Source organism: Gopherus evgoodei, chromosome 2 (genome assembly GCF_007399415.2).
Source record: "Gopherus evgoodei ecotype Sinaloan lineage chromosome 2, rGopEvg1_v1.p, whole genome shotgun sequence".
Classification (NCBI taxonomy): Eukaryota; Metazoa; Chordata; order Testudines; family Testudinidae; genus Gopherus; species Gopherus evgoodei.
In genome coordinates, this window is record NC_044323.1 from 124566131 (window position 1) to 124585570 (window position 19440).

Sequence of the window (19440 nt, forward strand, 5' to 3'; positions counted from 1 at the left end):
CAGCACAAATATAGGTTCCGGGCAATGGCTTTATCAAACAGAATAAAACCTCCATTCCGCACATCCACCTCTCCTACATTGTCAAATTAAAAGGAGGCACTCCTCCTACTACAGGGAAGTTATCAAAGGCTGCAGCCAAAGGAAGGGTTTGTGCTCCACTCCACTAGCATAAGTAGATATGTCATCTCATGGAACTAGAACGGAGCCAAACAATTCATTTGAACATGAGAAAGTATTGCTCATGTTCCACTCAATCGGCACGTGAATGGGAAAGTGCCTCCCACCTTTGGATTTAGGTGTTTTATGTGTTAAATTAAAACACAAGGACTTGGCTAAAATTCTTCAAGGTAATGGTAGGAATGCTAGCAATACCCTTGGTAATGTTGTAATGTTTTCTGAAATCAGATATTTACATTATGTTCTCTGAAATTAAGCTAACAGTGGGAGGGCAAATCAGGAGCTACGTTGCTGTGCTTTTGTTACTTTGTTTTAAAATGCAAAAGATCACTACGTGATTGGCAGTGTTTACAGCTGTCCATTATGTGCAGATAAGGAAAATGTGTTTTTTTCTTTATTTCCTTTATTTTGGTGTTTTATTTGCCTTTGAAGCTGCTTTCCCAAAGATAATCCGAAAAGAGCCTTTCTATTATAATTTTCATCAAACTTAAAATGCCACTTCACTACAATGTGCTATATGTGTTGAACTTTGTAAGTATAGGTACACGTAAATGACGCTGTCATGAAACAGTTCGGGCAAAAACAAGTTGATATGCAGAGTTGCATATTAACGTTAGTGTTCACATTTTGTAATTACTTATATGAAGATATTAGATTAAACTGGGCTTTCCCTCTCCTTTCTCAGACTCTCATCCCCACCCCCTCCCATTCTCAGATAATTTGGTATGATACACGCGGGTATTATTTCTTAAGGCTAAAGCCCTTTTCTCTTCTGTCCTGTTGAGACATCTGCTATAGCTTATACATTTAAACACAAATTATATTGATCCCCCCAGACAAACACCTTTCTGAGAGTCTTGAGTTCTTACACTGTTGAACAACCAGGAAAGAAAGTGCGGATCTAAGGCAAAACTTTAGATACAGTACGCCACAGCAGAGTTGCAATATATATCAGCTAAGCTTCCTTGGGATTGCCCTGCAGCAATAGACAGGAACCTGAAAGATTTCTGGTGCGGCATAGCTGATCACCCGAGCCTGCGGTAAAAAGTCATTAGCCTGCAAGTTACTTTAACATCATGATAACGGCTGACCACGGGCAGTGCCCCGGCCCTGTTTGTGTGTAGCAAGTTCACAGTCGAGAAACTTCGACTTTACTGGGTCACCCCAATGGATTTCTCCTTAGAATCCCAGTCTGCTGTTGCCCATCGCTGGAGACTTTAGGACAAACAAGAATAGGAAACCACTAGATAAGCACATAACATTCCCTTCTAAATCGGCTGGTGCTGGAACTTCCGTAGCTTTGGTCCCGCTGCTACGATTCTGCTCCCCTTGAAATCAATGGGAGTTTTGCCATTGGTTTCAAAGAGGACAGGATCGGGCTCCTAATAAAAGACTGCCAAGGATCTTCAACTGATGAAAGGCATTGCAGGATACTACTGAACTGAAACGTTCTGAATGTGACCATTGTCTTTCTTGTATGGATCCAAACTGGACAGAGGAGGTGAAGGAACGTGGTTTTCACCGTCCATGTATAGCTGGGGAATTGCTGCTGCAGTTCATAGTACCTGAGATCCACAATACTGACTAATCAGTTATGGAAAAAATTAAGGCCAGTAGCTGAAGCGATCCAGGCACACATTCCCTACTTGCACAGGTAACGATTGCCTTTAAGACCTCTCATCAAAAGAGAGGAAGACAAAAAAGAGAGATGTCTGTAAGTTTAGCGTCTTGCAATCTTTACTTATACAGATAAACTATAGTTTGGATGTGTGCGCAGTTAATCAAATCTCTGGTAGATGGTCGCCTTACAGCGTGTACAACCTGCAGATCATTAGGTTAAAAGGAGGACATTCGTGTCCTTTCAGAATCAATGCAATTATTGTTTCAATCAAGGACAATATTTGGCGCGGCAGCACTAATTTTACTAACCTGCTGTTAATTATGGTGTCCCCCTCGCCATAAACAGCTTTTATAACCCGAGGAATCAAGGAATGCTTGCATCCTTTTTCAAAGGAAATGCTGAAACTTGAGTGTCTGTCTGGTCGTGTTGGAAAGTGTTAATCAGTAGGAAAGAGTGTGATCAGTGAAGCTATTCACTTGAACGTCACTCTAGTACAGAGGGTTAGTGAAGTGATTGTGGCGCCTAGGGACTGAAAGCACTATTCCACTCCAGTCAGGTATTATACACTGAGAAATGTCTACATTAGTTCTCTATGGCTCTCTGCAAAGGGAGTCACTGCAGACAAGAGACGAGATCTCCTGCCATGGAAAAGCTCTCGCTAGAAGATTTTAGTCGAAACCTGGCGTGATCTCAGGTAAAGAAACCTGCTTGTTTTGATGATAGGGCTTTTTCTTCTTCTTTTTTCCCTCAGAGTCTGCTTCACCAGCAAGCCAGCTGAAAACTAACTGCTAGGGAGAAGAGAAACTACCTGTGATAAATCATTTGGCTTTGTGCAGCTTTACCTAGGACAGAGTACAAATATAATCTAGCATGCATGTTATTTCTTGGTAAGGGATGTGGATATTAGCGTATGTTAAGGTAGGGTACTGGATTATATGTCAAACTTTGAAAGGAGCTGAAGTTGATCTTGCAGTAAGAAAGTTTTATCTGCACATTGAAGTATTGTAAAGCTGTTCATTGCCAACAGCTCGAAGAGGGAAAGGAGGGAGCGTTTGAATGCTTAGGAACCTGCGGCACTTTGGAAATTGAAAAGAAAAATCTTGTGTGATCTTCGCTTTGCTATTGAAATAGTGACTGTAGTCTGCGCAATCTACAGAGCATAGAAATGTTATTGCACAATAGGGTCCACCTAACCATTCAGCAAGTGCCTATGTTCTGTTTCAGCTGCTCCTGGATGCTGAAAACGTGCGTGTGTGTATCTTTGCTCAAGTTCTTAAGTGTTAAAAGTTAATAAATATAAAGACTAGTGTGAGAATGTGATCCTTCTTGCATTAATCTAGATTGTCAAGAGGATTTAAGTAAAAACTATAAATAAAACTGTTCCAAGTGAATACGTTTAAGCAACTGATTTTACATGTAGTTGTAACCTAGGTAAATTAATATCAGAGATGCCCTTTTAGGCAATCATTGTGTATGTCATCATCATAACTCTAGAAATCACAGATCATAGTGAGGGCATATAGATATGTGTGTACAAGAGATATGAAAAACTCACTGTCCCTTGATGTAGATTGCAGTGTATGTAATTACACTTCACATACACTTTTTCCAACATCTATGTATTTAATGTCAATACTGACTTGATAGGAGCTAATTCACTTGGAAATGTTACAGGCTGCCCTCAGTTCCATGTCAGATCCCAAATGGGCAACACGTAGAGCTTCACAACCTTTGTCAGACAGTGAGTCCAGGCTGTTTAAATCATTAACCTGAAAACAAAGCAAAGGCGACCGAAAGATCTTACTAACATCTATTTAACCCATAAGTATATACCGTCGCCCAGAAATATTTCATAGCGAGGCAACGACACCTCCAAAGCCGAAGGAACTGGGCATATATTCAGTGAAGCTGTAGCTGTATAACTGCAGCTAGATCGCGTCCCTGAAGACGTCCATCAAAGCCTTAGCCTTAGAAGAGCTTCCGTGTTTTACCTGCTGTGGCCTGTTCAAGTATCACGATGTTTCCTTCTTGTTTCATGTTTTCATAATAAAACTTGTCTGAACATTGGCTCCAGTTTCTTTGAGAAGAAGAAAAATCAACTAGTTTGTAGTAACCCTTTCAGACATACTTCGTTACGCTTTGGCTCTCAAAGATATGTTTGTGTTTTTGCACTTCTTACATTGGGAAACTCTGCAGCACTTCATGTTGATTTAGACGGTTTTACTTTCTTTAACTTAGCAAATAGCTCCGGTTGGTTATTTTGCTCCAGTGCTATTCACTCTTTTGTACAAGAAAAGGGCTTGGCAAGAATATTTTTTTTTATTACGTACCAAATGCTTGCATTTTCCAAATGCTTGAGGATATAGCCCGCAGCATTAATCGTCTTTACTTGGATTTGAACAATGTTATGTTGTTCATGTGCAAGAGCCACAAAGATTTTAAATCATTGCATGTTGTGCTCTGGCACTAGAAATTCATGATGAAATATAACTTCGTTGAGTTTCTCATCAACAAAGAACCATTATTTGTATACTGTAAGTGACAAAAGAGCAACACTTTGTGTCAAGGTAACGCCCGTTTTATGATGTAAATTATTTAAAAAATGTAAAGACAGTTTTGGGAGTACCAATTGGTACTGGTATAATGCGGAGTTAGGGGAAAGTAATATAACAGGCAGACTGGAAAAAATGACAAATTATTGTAGTGATTAATAAGGGAACCTTCGGTGCAGAAAACCGAATATCAGTGGATTTGCCTGATACAGGGTAGTGAAAGACATTGTAGACGTATAAATAGACAAGGAATATAAATATTGAATCTGGTCTTGTATTGTAAAGATTAATAGACTCATCTAAATATCAATCCTGCTGTGTTATGGGTGTCACTGCTGGGTTGACGTCTGCAGTAGCATCAAAAGAAAAAGACAAGATTTACAGTTTTTCAAACTGCATGATTGTTCTACAGCTTCTCCAAACAGTTCTCCAGCTTTATCAGCTAATTACAGTGCTTTGCACTGAGCCACTCTTGAGATAAGTGCAGCTGTTTTCCTCCCCAGCACCAGTGCATAATGTTCCAGTGTTTATGTAAGCAAAAGCCAGTGCAAATCTCTTAAGGAAGACCATGTTTATACATTCGTGGATTTTCTCAATTATTTTTTTCACAAAATCCTCCAGAAGGTTATACATTATATTATCTGTAATAATAAATAACTAAAAGTAGCATTGTGTTCTGGAAACGCTGAATAACTAGAAAGAATAAGTAAGAGTTTCATTGTAGCATAAGCCCCAATGGCTAGTTCATTATTATTCACAGAAAGGTGATATTAGCATTGCAGGTGAGAAAGGAATAAACACACTCTCCCAAGAAATCAATGCGGAATTCAAAAACAATTATTAATGTCATTTGACTCCTGTTCTTTATGCATTTATCCCGGCTACAGACACTAAACTGTCTGAATAATTTGCATGTACTGTATCTAGTTGTTATCTGGGAACTATTTAAGATGCCGTAGGACACCGCTTGTTATAGTCTAACCCAATCCTAGAACTAGTATTTTCATCTGTAAATTAAAGCAATTACGCAGCAGATATTGTATTATGTGTACTGTGGTCTCCAGATAGTCATCAATCACCCTCAATCGAGCTGTCAGAGTGGGCAGATTCGTTTCTGGGAGGCAGTCTTCCAGCTGGGGAGAAGAAGAGAACATCATCATTAATTAGAGTGTGACCCTGGGGCTATTCACATGTCTGAACCCAGGAATCTCTCCGAGCAAGTCTGCACACCATGGAGCAGCACGCCACTGCTCCATCAGCCACGGCTCAAACGCAACGAGCTGTTCTCTAGTTCCTCCAAAAGGCTCACGGATGCCTGGCTAACTTGCTGCCACATTACTCTGGCAGTTTGTTGTTCTTTGGAGCCTTAGTTTTAGCAGTTTGCTCCCTATACATTATTAACAATTACTGCCGCCACAGCAGAGGTCACTTCCCTAGAGAAGAAAGCCTATGGTGACTCCCAATGCCACATTAGCTGCTTTGCGGTGCCGTTATACCCCACAGAAAGTACGGAACTGGTAGCCTGGGTAAATAGAGGAGTTTGTACAGATCATGGGAATTCGGTATTCTGAAAGGAGATTACTTCCCCCTGTTTATTTACCATGACAGGAGTATGTCAAAAGTAAACAAATCTCTTCTGCAATGGGCTTTCAACAACAAAGTTTCACAAACAGGATTATTAGAACTGTAGGGCAGTGTCAGAAACTGCAGCGCTGCACAGAGCGGATAAAATGGTTCTGCCTTTTGCCTTTCGGTTCAGACCAGCTCCTGCAGTCCCGGTACCCGGAGCCAGGTGCTAAAGGTCCCCTAGTCCCTACCAAAATCCGCGGGAGTTGGGGATGGTCAGCTGCAAGTGGAATTGGGCCTTTCATCCCCACTCAAGCAACATGGCAACTAAATCAAATGAGAGTATAATCTCAGGAGTGAAACCGCGGGATTTGGCTCCACAGAGCGATTTAAAACACTTCTCATGTATAAACGGACTCTTTCTGCTCCAGATCCATAGTGGAAGGGCTATTGAGATTAACGAAATACAGTCTAAAAGCGCTTGAGAACAATGAAGGGACCGATCCTGATACCATTGAAATCAATGGGAGTTTTACCATTGGCTTCAGTGGGGATAGGATTAGGCCCTTGATTTGTAAAATTATTTGACCTGCCATGCTCACACAAACAATAATGTTTAAATTATATCATCTAGATCATCCGCCTCTGAAGGGGGAATGCTAGGCTTCAAACAGAGTCTAAAACACCGAAGAAAGCTATTTTAATAACTAATCTCAAAAGGCAGAGTTGAGGTGATATCAAGAGTGCTATGAGTGTGAGTTTTCCCAGAAGATCGGGTAAAAAGCTGCTAACTATACATTTTAAATATTTTGTAACCCATAAAGACAAACGGTTCTTTGATAAATTCGCCATCCAACCACATAAAGTATCATTGTCCCATTCCGATCCTGCATTCTCGCAGCACCTTACTGTCCCATTCACTTCAATGCATGAGCAAAGCAGGATCGGACCCTAAATAAGGTAAAAGTTGACTTTTCTAACACAATTACAAATATTGATACCGTGATCAAATTATTTTCAGTGTGAACACCCATGTCTTTAGTCATTGCCTGGAACGTATATTTATAGTGTTTTTAAATTTAATCGCGCATCTGGACTAAAGAATGAAAAAACAACAACCCAAAACTGATCCCATGTGGTTTATTGTCAGTGTTACTGCTAATTTTAACTGTCGATTAAATCTTAAATGAAGACTCACTCGTGTGTCTCTTCATATGTCTCATTTGTAATTGAGACTAATTATTGTGGTGGGGTGGGAAGAAGCAGCTGCTCATTAATTAATTTCTAATTAAAAGGGTTTGCCATCCTTCAGTGACTAAGGGGGAAAATCTTAGTTGGTGTAATATTGATTCTTGAGATCAAAACCATTCACAGTCGTCCTACAAAACCATATTAAAATACTATAAACTCAAATATCTGATGTTTGGGTGCTCTCCAAACTTTGCTTTGTATATTCTTAACACAAACTCAAACCTACCCAAATGAATGTTAAACTTGCAAACGGGTCAAATTGAGTAGGCTTAATGTAACGTCAGAGTCTCTGCTGTTTATAAAATGTGTATCTGAGTTGAACTGTTTGAACTACTTTTCTTTTATGTTCTTTTTTTCGTGTGTGCAAAACATTTATTTCTGTCGCCACGTTTGTCAATCTCTGAGTCCACATGTAGAAATTACTTCTAGTTTGTAGCTGTAGAAAAAATGCTACATTGATTATACATCTTTTCAGTTAAAAAAGTTTAAGATTCATGTAGGTAAATTAAATATGGTATTCTGCTTCGTCCTATAAGCATCTAGGAACCTGTGGTTACCAATCAATTGGTACAACAGTGCAGAGCAAGGCTGCAATAGCGTGCAGATCAGACGTCTCTCCTTGTTTCTAGATAACTGGGAGCCTCTGTACCATGTCATATCCTCAGTTTGGATACCCTTACTCTTCTGCACCCCAGGTAAGACTCGATTGTCTGCAAACGTTAATTGATTGAATTTCAGTCATTATTGATTTCTACCGTTCAGTGCTAAAAGCTGCAGTGTTCCTTTATAGTACGTGAAAGCGTGAAATTGATTACCCACTCAGTCTGTTTATAAGACATTTAAGTTTGTGTGCATATTTGTAAAACGAAAGGAGCATACAGTATTTAGGGTGTTCTGGGGGGGCGGGGGATGCGAGACGAAGGGAGATGGGGGATGGAAACCCTCCAAGAATAATATTTTATCTTCCGGACTAGGTTTACTATTTACACACTGAAAAGGGAAGTTACTGAAATATCTGTTGTAGAAACATAATGGGATATTTGAAACCCGCAGTTTAATAATATATGTATGTAGGGCTGTTACAAATCTGCAGTCAAAATAAATATGCATGAGTGATTTAGAAAAAAAAGGTTTAAAAACGCAGATGGGGAGCATTGTGCTGCAAGTGAAGACAAATGATGTCAACACTTTGTACAACCCGTTATAAAAAGTTACTTTTAAAAGCATTTAGTATAAGGAGCCTGAAAACCTGACGTAGCCGCCCCCTTGTAGAGATTTTCATCAACACTTGAGAGTTTTGTCTTCCTTTTTTAACTGATGAAATATCTAATCTGTACATTTCCCGAAACCTTAATTTCCTCTGCCATTAAAGGAAACAAATGTCAAAACTTAGCTGCAGGCTTTAAAAAGTTTTCCTCCTTTCCCTTAGTTCCTGATGACCACCAATTCCCTGACAACTTGCTGTGAGTCTAGTGGCAGGACTCTTGCAGATTCAGGCGCTGCAGCCTCGGCTCAGACCCCAGTCTATTGTCCTGTATACGAAAGCAGGCTGTTAGCCACAGCCAGACATGAGCTCAATTCTGCAGCTGCCTTAGGAGTCTATGGAAATCCTTACACAAGTACCCAGGGCTATGGAAACTACGTTACCTATGGTACTGAAGCTTCTGCCTTCTATTCTTTGGTAAGCAATCCTAGAATCTTCTTGTCACTCATTAGTAAAACAAATCCCAGCTCAAAAGATAAATGAAAACATATCTTCTCGCTTCTTGGCTTGCGTGTTAGAGTCCTCCCTAGAGGAAATCTGTGTTCTCCCCTCGCTTCTGAATTGGAACCGTTCACTAAGACTAAAATTCACATGCTGTTATGTTTAGATTGCTATATTAAGTCAGTCATGTTTTCAGAACAGAGACCACTTTAAGCAGTTCTACTAAATACCTAAATACATGTAGTTGTTTACTTAAGCCTATTTTCTGACTATCGACGCATAGCTCTGCCTTTTTAGCGGTCTCTCTCATTATAAGTATGCTCAGCAGTTACGTGATACTACAGTTAAAAGACAGTTCTGTGAAACTGATGAACGACACTGGAATGAACAATATAGCTAGACTGGTAGTTCAAAGTTGCATATACAGAGGAGCAGAACAATCGATATACCTTGGAATGAGCTTTTTCTTTGGCATCATTATAGCATGGGTTAATGTGTGTATTGATTTCACTGACTGCTGAAATTCCAGACCTTTGCTACAGCCAAAACATATCTTACTGTAAGACCACAGCAGTAAAGTTGCCATTCATCTTTCATTTCCTTTGCACATTGTATTTCTGATTAATTAAAGGAGATAGTTGTTAGTAGCTAAGATGTTATTAAAAGTTTAAACGCTTGTTGTCACTTTCTATGTCATTGTTTTATGATATTAATACATGTAATGTGCTCTCGGTTCTGTAGAGAAGGGAACTGTGAATTAAGCTTTCGCTAGTTATTTCGGTTAGGAGAATACTTGTTAATAAGAAGGGACACCGGTTCATTATTGTAATCAAATACGAGGCAATTGTTTTGGAACCAAACACTGCTGTGGAAAACAATATATTCCATAGCAACATTGTAACATTTGTTTTACATTTTACCATAAATGTAACAAGCCAATTCACTTCCCTTAACCACTTCTAAGGCGAGAAACGGGGCGGCGGGACTAGGGGTGGGAACTGGTGAAAGGACAGACTCGATTTTGTGTTACAGAACAGTTTCGACGCGAAGGATGGGAGTGGATCTGCGCATGCGGGTATTACCCAGGCGGCTGCCTACTATCCCTACGATCACACACTCAGTCAGTATCAATATGACAGGTAAGAAACAAACAATTAAACAGACGTAACGACGAGTGATTTTTCCTAAGCAGGAGACATTTTAAACAGTGAAACACTGTGTCCGTTTAACAATGAATTATTAATCAAGGTAAGACAGGCAAATAAATAATTAGACAAAATGGAAGCCTACATTTTTCCTTTGACAAACCTTACATTTGTATATTACCTGGAGACTGAAGAGGGACCTACTGGACAGGCTGCTCAAGCAGTGTGGTAAAAACCAAAGCTTTCTTCTGAATGTTAACACTAAATCAATCATGGGGGGAGTGCGGTGGAGAGGGGGACAGGCTAAATATCCACAAATTTGTGTTTGTCAGCACTGAGCAGTGCTGTGGGGCTACAGCAGTAACCCTGTGCCTGACCCCTGAATTTAGCAAACTATGTATCAAATATCCTACGTCCCCCTTTTCGTCATGTAATTCAATTAATTTCATTATTCTACTATAGTAAACTGAATGCTTTAACAAATGGGAGTAGCTTTGAAAAACTCAAATGAGGCCTAAATACCTTGAGTACTTGAAGAGATCATACCAATTTATCTTGGTTCTTTGGTAATATTTTATAGAAACTTTTTCTAAGTATATGTTTATGTTTAAACAAATTGTTCTCTCAACCCAGCACGTGGTCCTTTACTTTTCAAGGAACTATACTTTCCATTAGCCAATTTTGTATTAATTAGCTTTTCCTATATTGTGTTAAATTGAACAGTTCTTTTATATTGGGTATGTTTATTAGTTTTAAAACAGCACAAAACCACTTAAACCATCTCAACCTTTTAAGCCCACTGGGTGCCGATGACCTTTCCTGGATGATGTGCATTAAATATTCAGGTGCAGTCCAGTGTCTTCTGCGTCACGTTTTTGCAATTTCAGGAACAAAAGGGTAGGAGAGATTACTAATAAAAGGAATAAAAAGGAAATATATTTCTGTTAACAGTTACACCCTGAGGTCACTTAAATGTATTTTATCTGAGCAGGATTTATCAAACAGCTGAAAAGCAGAACTTTTGTGTGCGGGTCTATGCGTTTCTAAGATGTTTCTGTCACACAAGTTGTTAAAATGGACTTTGCCATTTACTTAAATAAAAATAGACATTTTCTTTTATATTTATTCTTCAAAGGTTATTGTACAATTGAATTAAAACATTTCTTATGCCCAGTATTTCTCATTTTAAAATGGTAGGTTATCATTGCTGCTTTCTTACCACTGAATTGTTGGGGTAAATCATTACTAAAAGCTTTTTACGACCCCACAGGTTTTGATACAGTATTCCTCCGACTGTGATTAGTGCTAGAAGAAGGTACAGCTAATGCTCTCTCCTAGGACCTGGTCCAAATTCCATGTATCTTTCCTTTGGTTTCAGTGGGCTTTGGATCAGGTTCTCAAAGACCACCTCGCTGTATCTTTGACATGATCTACATATGATGTCATATATGTCTTGTGAACTACAGATATGGCACCATGGACGGAGGCACCCGAAGAAAAAATGCTACTCGTGAAACCACCAGTACACTGAAGGCATGGCTGCAGGAGCACAGGAAGAACCCTTACCCCACCAAGGGCGAGAAGATCATGCTGGCCATCATCACCAAGATGACCCTCACGCAGGTCTCCACCTGGTTTGCCAATGCCCGGAGGAGGCTCAAGAAGGAGAACAAGATGACCTGGCCTCCAAGGAACAAGTGTTCCGATGAGAAGAGATCCTACGAAGAGGAAGAGGAGGAAGAGTCACAGGAAGACAATATGAAGAACGAGAAAAACGATGGTATTTTATTAAATATACATTTACAATTAACCAGCAAAATTCTAGAGTAGCCAGATCAGTTTTCAGTTTCCCTTTTGACTGTTTTTATTGTGAGTGTTGTTGCATGAGTGGGTAGGATACTTATGAATTGCACATAGCCTAGATACATATATTCAGAATTGCAGTTGTATTCTTTATTAGAAACGCCCTTTTAAATAGTACTCCGGATCTTTAGAGATGGTATTACGTTAAAGAAGCACCGTGGTGCTATTTATTCCGTATGCTTTACTGTTTTCCCATTCCTGCAGAGGCCACCAGCAAAGAAGAAAAAGAGCTGGAACTGAGTGATTTGGATGACTTTGACCCTATTGAGTCGGAGAGTTCAGAATGCGAATTGAAACAGCCCTTCCAGCACCTGGAGAGCAGCCAGATGAGGGCAGCCGACACATGTGCTACTGATCATTGCAAGGAGCCTTCTCTAAAGACGCCCATCCCAGTGGCCACCATTGAAGAAGACCTGGAGAGAGCTAAAAACTGTCTCAAGAATGTGGTGGACGAATGTGAGCAAGACTTAATCAATGTAAGGCAGAGAAGCTGTGAGTCCAAAATGTGTTTCCAGCAGGGGCAACAAATATTGGAGACAAAGCCCAGGATTTGGTCCCTGGCTCACACTGCCACTTCTCTAAACCAAACTGAGTATCCTTCCTGCATGCTGAAACGCCAAGGAGTCTCCTCCTCCGTTGCAGTTTCCGCTCCTGTTAGTGTCATTGACAGACATCAGGATTCCCCAGTCACCAATCTCAGGAACTGGGTGGATGGGGTATTTCATGACCCCATATTCAGACACAGTACTTTGAACCAAGCTTTGAGCAACACAACAGTTTCCTGGGCTACCACCAAAGGGGCCATTCTGGAAACGGGATCTTTAGGACGCTCAATTGGGAACAGTGCTAACGTGCTAAAAGGCCAACTGTCAAACTTGTCCCACCAGGACTCAAATAAAGAATTTCTTCCATTTCCCAAATCAGGAAGCAAAATGTTTTGTTCTTAACAACACCCCAAGTGGCAAAGAACTTTCCAACACCTGAAGAGTGGGATACACTGAAGAGATTTGGAAGAATTTAAATTTAAATATAATTTTTTTAAAATGACAAAGATAAGGATTTAAAGTTCAGTTTGCTTAGTTAAACAGGCAGACTTTATTCATTGCTGTTTTGAAGAATTTCTGTTGGCTGCGACTTTAAGGGATCAATGTCGTGAAAATAATTTAACTCCATGTCTAAAAGCACGTACTATTGTGTAGGCGTACTTAAAAGTTTACATCCAAAAGTTTACAAACGAGAAATTTAAATTCTGATATTTAATTTAAGGCATGCCAATATTAGTTATAAAGACTTCTCAGATTTTTTCCTTCTGATTTCATTGTTACCATATAATTCACGAACGGCACTTATACCAAGTTTACACTATTGCACAAATTTACCTTGACAAATATATTAAAAAAGTATGTTCACTCCAATAAATTGTCTGTTTCAGAAGTAAAAATTAGTGGTGGCGTTTTGCGTTACAAAATAAATATGTTCCAGTTTTAGAATGTGTGTTCATGGGTGTTCCAGTAATTTAAAGAAATGTCAAGATGAGTGCATTAATACTAGAAAAAGTTAATGAAATGTCAATAAATCACTAGCATAACTACAAACAAATTTATTTAAATCAGAAAGATTGATACTTTTTCATTGGGCCTTATTTTTTTCTCTCTGTCTGTGTAAAGGAATCCAGAATGTTCTAAACTCGGAGATCCTTGAGCAAATAACGGTCTAAGATTTCTCCTTTGAACAGGTAGTTATTGTTATGTTTTCAAGTAGAGCACTACATTTACCAGGTTGTACTCTGTTATAGAACGCCGTGTTAATGAATACTATGTGTTACACTGGAATATGGATGTCCAGTCTCAAGAGCCCTTCTCTGCTAGAGAAACACAGGGCCATCCATCATTATATTTGTTGAGTTTGACAGTTGTCATCCAGGAAAGGAGAGGGGAAAGAAAAACAATAACAGGAGTTAAATATTCATCCATTAAAACAATATTAGGAAGGAAGGAAGGAAGGAAATGTGAGAGGAGAGAGAAGTGTAGTTGTGCTCTAGATTTGCTGAAATAAAGGGGGGGGGAACAGAAGGAGGAGAGAAAAAAGTAGACTCCAGCTGCCCACTAATGTGAGGGTAGACAGTGTCCGCTGCATAAACCTGAGAACAGAGAAGGGGGAGGTGAATCTTGGAGACTAGGCTGGGAGAAATCACCCCGGGACCCAGAGTTTGCCGCTGTGGCAGGGGAATCTCTTTTTATGAGTGCGAAGCAATTGATTCATATGGAAAATTTGATATTTTAAAGAACCGTTTTAGCTTCAAGCTCCTCTGATAGTATGAAGAATCGTTGATTCTCCATGAATATTTCAGCACTTCAGGACAGATGCTTTACCGTTTTGACATTAAATAGAGTGCAGCCAAGAGAAAGAGCTCGTTCTCCGTGTGATTCAGGAGGTCTCGCTGCCAATTTACCAGTTAAATAACAAACGTTTTAAAGATTTCCCTTTCAATCCCGGAGTAGAAACAAACTTTCTTTTCCGCAGGCCGGGGAAAATAAAGAAATGATAAACCAAACCTGACAGAAATAAGAAAAATAATCTTCTTAAAATACCAGTTTATAATCCGGAGGAGCCCTATCAACTGATGGGGGCAAGAGTTAAACGCTCATAATGAGATTGAAGTAGGAACATGACTAAAACCCTGCGTCCTTTCCCATACTTCGTCCCCCCAAAATTAAAATAAAGACCAGAAATGAAACAGAGCGCTATCCCCAGGAGTTTGTAAAGAAATCTCGAGACAGCAACTAGTTAAAATATAAAACACACCAGCCCGCGAACTTTAGAGTGAGACCAGTTAGTGCAGCACTTGAATAAAGGAATCTGGGTGTGGGGAGTAGATCAAACCCTTCCCCTCTCTGAAAGCAGCTGTAATTGGATTGTATCCAGTCATATTCCCTGTCATTGTATTGACTTTCGCTCTCTTGGATGATATTATCGAGATCACTGAACCTCGCTGCTGATCTGGCTGTCAAAAGGCTGAGACAGGAGCCCCCGGCCTGGAAAACGTGCATCAGCCAAGATAATTTGAAGTGAAATTTTCATTTTGACAGTAAACCCCTCAATTTCTAAAGGCTCTGCACCCAGAGATCTCGGTGGCAGGGGGAGGCTTTACAGAAAGCCACGTCTTAAACTGAAAAGGGCAAAAGAACTCGAATTAGTTGTAATAGATAAAAGGGCAAAAATAAAGAGTCAAGGGTACTTGACAGTAATAGCGAAAGTGGCGTCTCTGGGGAGAAGTGTTCTCAGCTAGAGTCTGGGCCGGCAGGAATTTTAATGCAGCAGGCCGGCCGGAGAGGTTTCCAGTGAAGCCCTTTAGACAAAGCAAATTTTTGAAAAACCAACGTAAGGTAGAAGGGACTAAAGGGAAGGGGGCGCAAGTATTCCGCCATCAAACCAGCGGTAGAAGCAAATGGGACAGCATAAGCACCACATAAGAAAAAATATTGGAGTCCGTGGTAGTTATGCTAAAGCAAAGCTGTACGTGTGTGTCTATACACGTGTTGTATATGTAAGTACGTGTGTACGTGCTAATGTTTCGCTGCAGATTTCAACTTCGGTGTTATTGAGGATGTATGGGGAGAGGCCCGAAGATTTAATTATCCAATACAATGATAGCCAAGTGAGTATGACAGGAACACAAAGCCATATGTAGAGACAACATTATGAAGTAAATATAATTCAGATAATTTATTTCTCTAAATCTGCTGTACCACATAAAATCAACACATATACGGAATGCTAAATTATTCAAAACACACTTTCTGTGTATAATTACAGGAATTTTACCCTCAGAGGAAACAACAATATGGCATTAAAATTGGTCTGGTTTCTATAGAGTTCTTTTGCACTCTTGCACATACATCGTGGCCAGGCTTTTGAAAAATGGTAACAAATGCTCTTGGAGATAATAACTGACAATATTGACTTACATTCAAATCTGGGGAAAGAAATCCCCAAATAATATTTAAAATAAAGGCAATAAAATTATATTCAAGGCAAAAACGTTCCAATATTATAAATTAGAAAAATACTTTACTTTACCCCTTAATGCTATGTCACTGTCATTGTAAAACAAGTTCGAATAAGTTTGTACCGGCTATCTAACAGGACCTGATTGCAGTAGGCTACAGGTATATAGGATGCTCTTTGTATGAAATCAGAATTTTGTTTTGGGGTGTTTTTTTATCCTTGTCTAGAGATTAGCGGTCAGGCATAAGAGATCATTCAAAAGCATCCATAAAGAATGAACAAAAGACTATGCGAAATTAATCTTTGCTATTTGATCCAATAGCACAAGTCAAAGATCACTTTCAACTGTTCCTTAGCTTGGGTGGCAGGGGGGGAGGGGATCTAAGAAAGAAAGCCATATCACTTGGATAGATATACAAAGCAGAAATATAAAGAGGAGATCAAAAAGAAGGGAGAGGAAAGAAAAAAAAACCTGGAGAAAACGGTCTGAAACCGAGAGACTCTAAATCATTCATCCATGGCAAATTCAAACACACAAAGGAGAGGATGCTAAATTAACAGTGCTTTTTACATAGAGCCCAAATAAAACTGTAATCAGCGACGCGTTACTTTTCATTAAGCGAGTTTGACAGCAGCATATTCAGCCTCGACAAGGGAACAGGAGCGAAGAAATATACGGCTCTCCTAGCCCGAGTCATAAGATAATTCCTTAAGCTCCATTAACAACTCTTAGCCGCAGGAAATGGGCTCCCTGAAAACATCTCCAAATCTAAAAGCTTTATCGACCTCTCAAACCTCTGCTGATGGTTCTATTTTTTAAAAAAACTTAAGGGAGAGACGTCCAGCAAGGTAATAGACTTTGACACAACACCTTCTTAACTAGAGAGAGAGAGGCAGAGAAAACGAGACCTTAAATGATATTTAAAAGGCAGCCAATTAAGATTTAAAATGATTGTCTCCTGAGATTATGCATGTGATTTATGTCACCTACTTTTTCCCAGGCATGCATGCAAAATTGCAACTGGGCGGATAGCCTGTTCTTTAAATAATAATATTTTTTTAAATAAATAGTAGCAATTAACTATCTGTAGCTATCTCAAGCAATTTTAAATATTAAGCTAATAAGAGGTTGGAATTTAGATATTCTGATTGAAAGAATACATTGCAGCAGCAGTCACCTACTTTATCTATAGTTAATTAAAAGACAATCAAATAAATCATACAAACATTTTATTTTAACTTTTATGAGCATAATTTATAATACATTTTACTCTGTGTTCATGTCTGACTAGTAAAGACTTTTAATTAGTACATTTCTCACACAACAGAATGAAATAGCTTTCAGTTCATGCACACAGTAAGAAGACTTTTTTGTCTTTACATGATTTGGAATAGCAGGTATATTAGAGATAGGTTGGTTGTGAGGGTACCTCAAACTTAATAAAATCTTAGTGATGTATTTTTTTCCCTTTGTCATTAAATCTGCCCTTCAAATAATTTGAAATTTATTTCTTGTATTGTATTAAATGCCAAGAAAAGTTAACTTTTACTTTAATAATTTCATCCAAAAAGCTCTGGAAATGAGAATAAGGGCTGAAATTCTTTGGGTGGTACTGGAAAGATCTCCAAATAGTGTGTTTGGGAGTGGAAGATGGCAGCAGGGAAAGGGAATTATTCAGAGCCTATGTGATCAGACCCTCCATTGGAGGAGTTTAGATCTAATCACAGTCTGATGGGGCTAGAACTAAACTTTCAGCATTGATGCTTTTTTGTGTGGCACTTGTGAGTTTAATTCCCACCTGTACCTTTGTAGATGTAAACCTGGAAAAGGGAGGTTTTTATGGCCAGTGCTAGTGTGTGTATGTGTATAGAAGGTACCACATTATCTAGCTTTTCCACTATGTGCTAAATTTAATATTTAGCATTTATATACCATTTTTCATTACTTTTACACACATTAATTTCATAACACTTCTGTGAAGCTGGTATTATTATACCCATTTTACAGAAGGGTAAACTGAGGCACAGAACGATTACATGACTTGCTGAGGTATTTCAGCAAGAAAGCAGCAGAGCCAGAAATTAGAATCTGGGCATCCTGACTCTCAAACACCTGCTTCAGGCCCTGGCTCAGCAAGGCTCTTAATGCCTAACTTTAAACACAAGGAATCTCAGTGAACCTAATGGGACTACTCATGTGATTAAATATAGGCACATGCTTAAGTCCCTTGTTGTACTGGGACCTTAAGCACTAAATAATCTTATAATTTAGTTAAGGTTTTGTTTGTTCATTTGTTTTTTAAAGATTTGCTTCTGCTCCCACTGAGGTTAAAGCAAAAATGTTCACTAAGGAACCTAAGAATGGTAATCACCAAAGCAAGTATCCTAGCATAGAGCCCAATAACTTAGCTCAATTGAAGATTCCAAGGAGAGGGTTATTTGCTAAGCCCTATGTCTCTCAGGGAGTTTGGCACCTATGCACAGGCTGCAGTGAAGCACCTATCTACACATGCAAGTGTACACAGTTACTTGTCTGTGTCCTGATAGAGCATGTATCTTGAATCCATGCCAAGTGTCTAAATATGCTTTATCCACACTGCCCCTTTTTAGTATGTAATGTTAGTGCTGATCTTTCAGGGGCAATATCCCAGAATCCTGTTTGTTGGAACCACCTTGCTATACATTGCTGGAACTGTATGCCACCTTCATGCATTTGACAACAGCAGTTTCCTGTCATCTCTTCCTTTTGTCAAACTGCATTGGAGACATGGAACAGATCCATGAAGATGTGTATCTGCTCCTGCTGTTGTTCATAGGACATATAATCCTATGCAGTACCAAATATTGGGTGGAATTGGTCCAAAGAGATTTCAGACAGCAAAGACAGCTGATTCTCAGATGGGGAATAAAATTCCACTTGAGACCCATAGAACAGATGTGTTGAATAACAGAACTGAAATGGTGTGGTAATGGGTGGAGCATTGCTTCTGGTCCTGAAGAACCAGCATAGTGTGGTGGCCTTGGAATTCTGAGATGATAACTAGTGGCTGCAAATCTTCAGAATGAGGAAGCAGAACTTCAGGGAGTTGTGAGAACAGCTTGCAGAAACCCCAAAGAACCAGAACACTTGATTTTGGAAATGGATACCAGTGCAGATGCAGGTGGCTATCACCCTTTGGATGCTGGCAACACCTGACAATTACTGGTCAGTTGCCAACCAATTCAGAATTGGGAAGTCAACTGTCAGGATGGTGGCTGTACAGGTTTGTCAGGCTACCAATAGTGAGATCTACTCATGGGTGGTTGCCATAACCCAAATCCCTGAAATTATAGCAGGATACAAAGGATAGGTTTTGTGAACTGTGTGGAGGCCATCAACAGAATACACATTTCACCAAAAGAGGACACCAAAAGAGACCAGTATGTGAACCATAAAGAACCATTCACTGGTTCTCTGAGGCTTGGTGGACCACAGGTGTTAGTTCATGTACACAAATACTGGCACAGGAGAAAAGATCCATGATACCAGGGTGTTCAGAAGATCGAGGTTGT

General features: G+C 39.5%; 1 protein-coding gene across 1 annotated transcript; it reads left to right on the top strand.

Moving 5' to 3' along the window:
* The first annotated feature begins 7802 nt into the window (after positions 1-7802).
* Positions 7803-12827, top strand: IRX4 (iroquois homeobox 4). Its single transcript, XM_030549370.1, has 5 exons — positions 7803-7862; positions 8597-8848; positions 9905-10011; positions 11484-11797; positions 12085-12827. Exons 1-5 carry the CDS (start codon positions 7818-7820, stop codon positions 12825-12827), a joined length of 1461 nt encoding a protein of 486 aa, XP_030405230.1. The 5' UTR covers positions 7803-7817.
* The last annotated feature ends 6613 nt before the right edge of the window (positions 12828-19440 follow it).

Coding starts and splice junctions, on each gene's coding strand:
- IRX4 (XM_030549370.1), top strand. CDS start 7,818: ATGTCATATCCTCAGTTTGGATACCCTTACTCTTCTGCACCCCAG. Junction 8,849..9,904: donor CTTCTGCCTTCTATTCTTTG/GTAAGCAATCCT, acceptor TTTGTGTTACAG/AACAGTTTCGACGCGAAGGA. Junction 11,798..12,084: donor GAAGAACGAGAAAAACGATG/GTATTTTATTAA, acceptor CCATTCCTGCAG/AGGCCACCAGCAAAGAAGAA.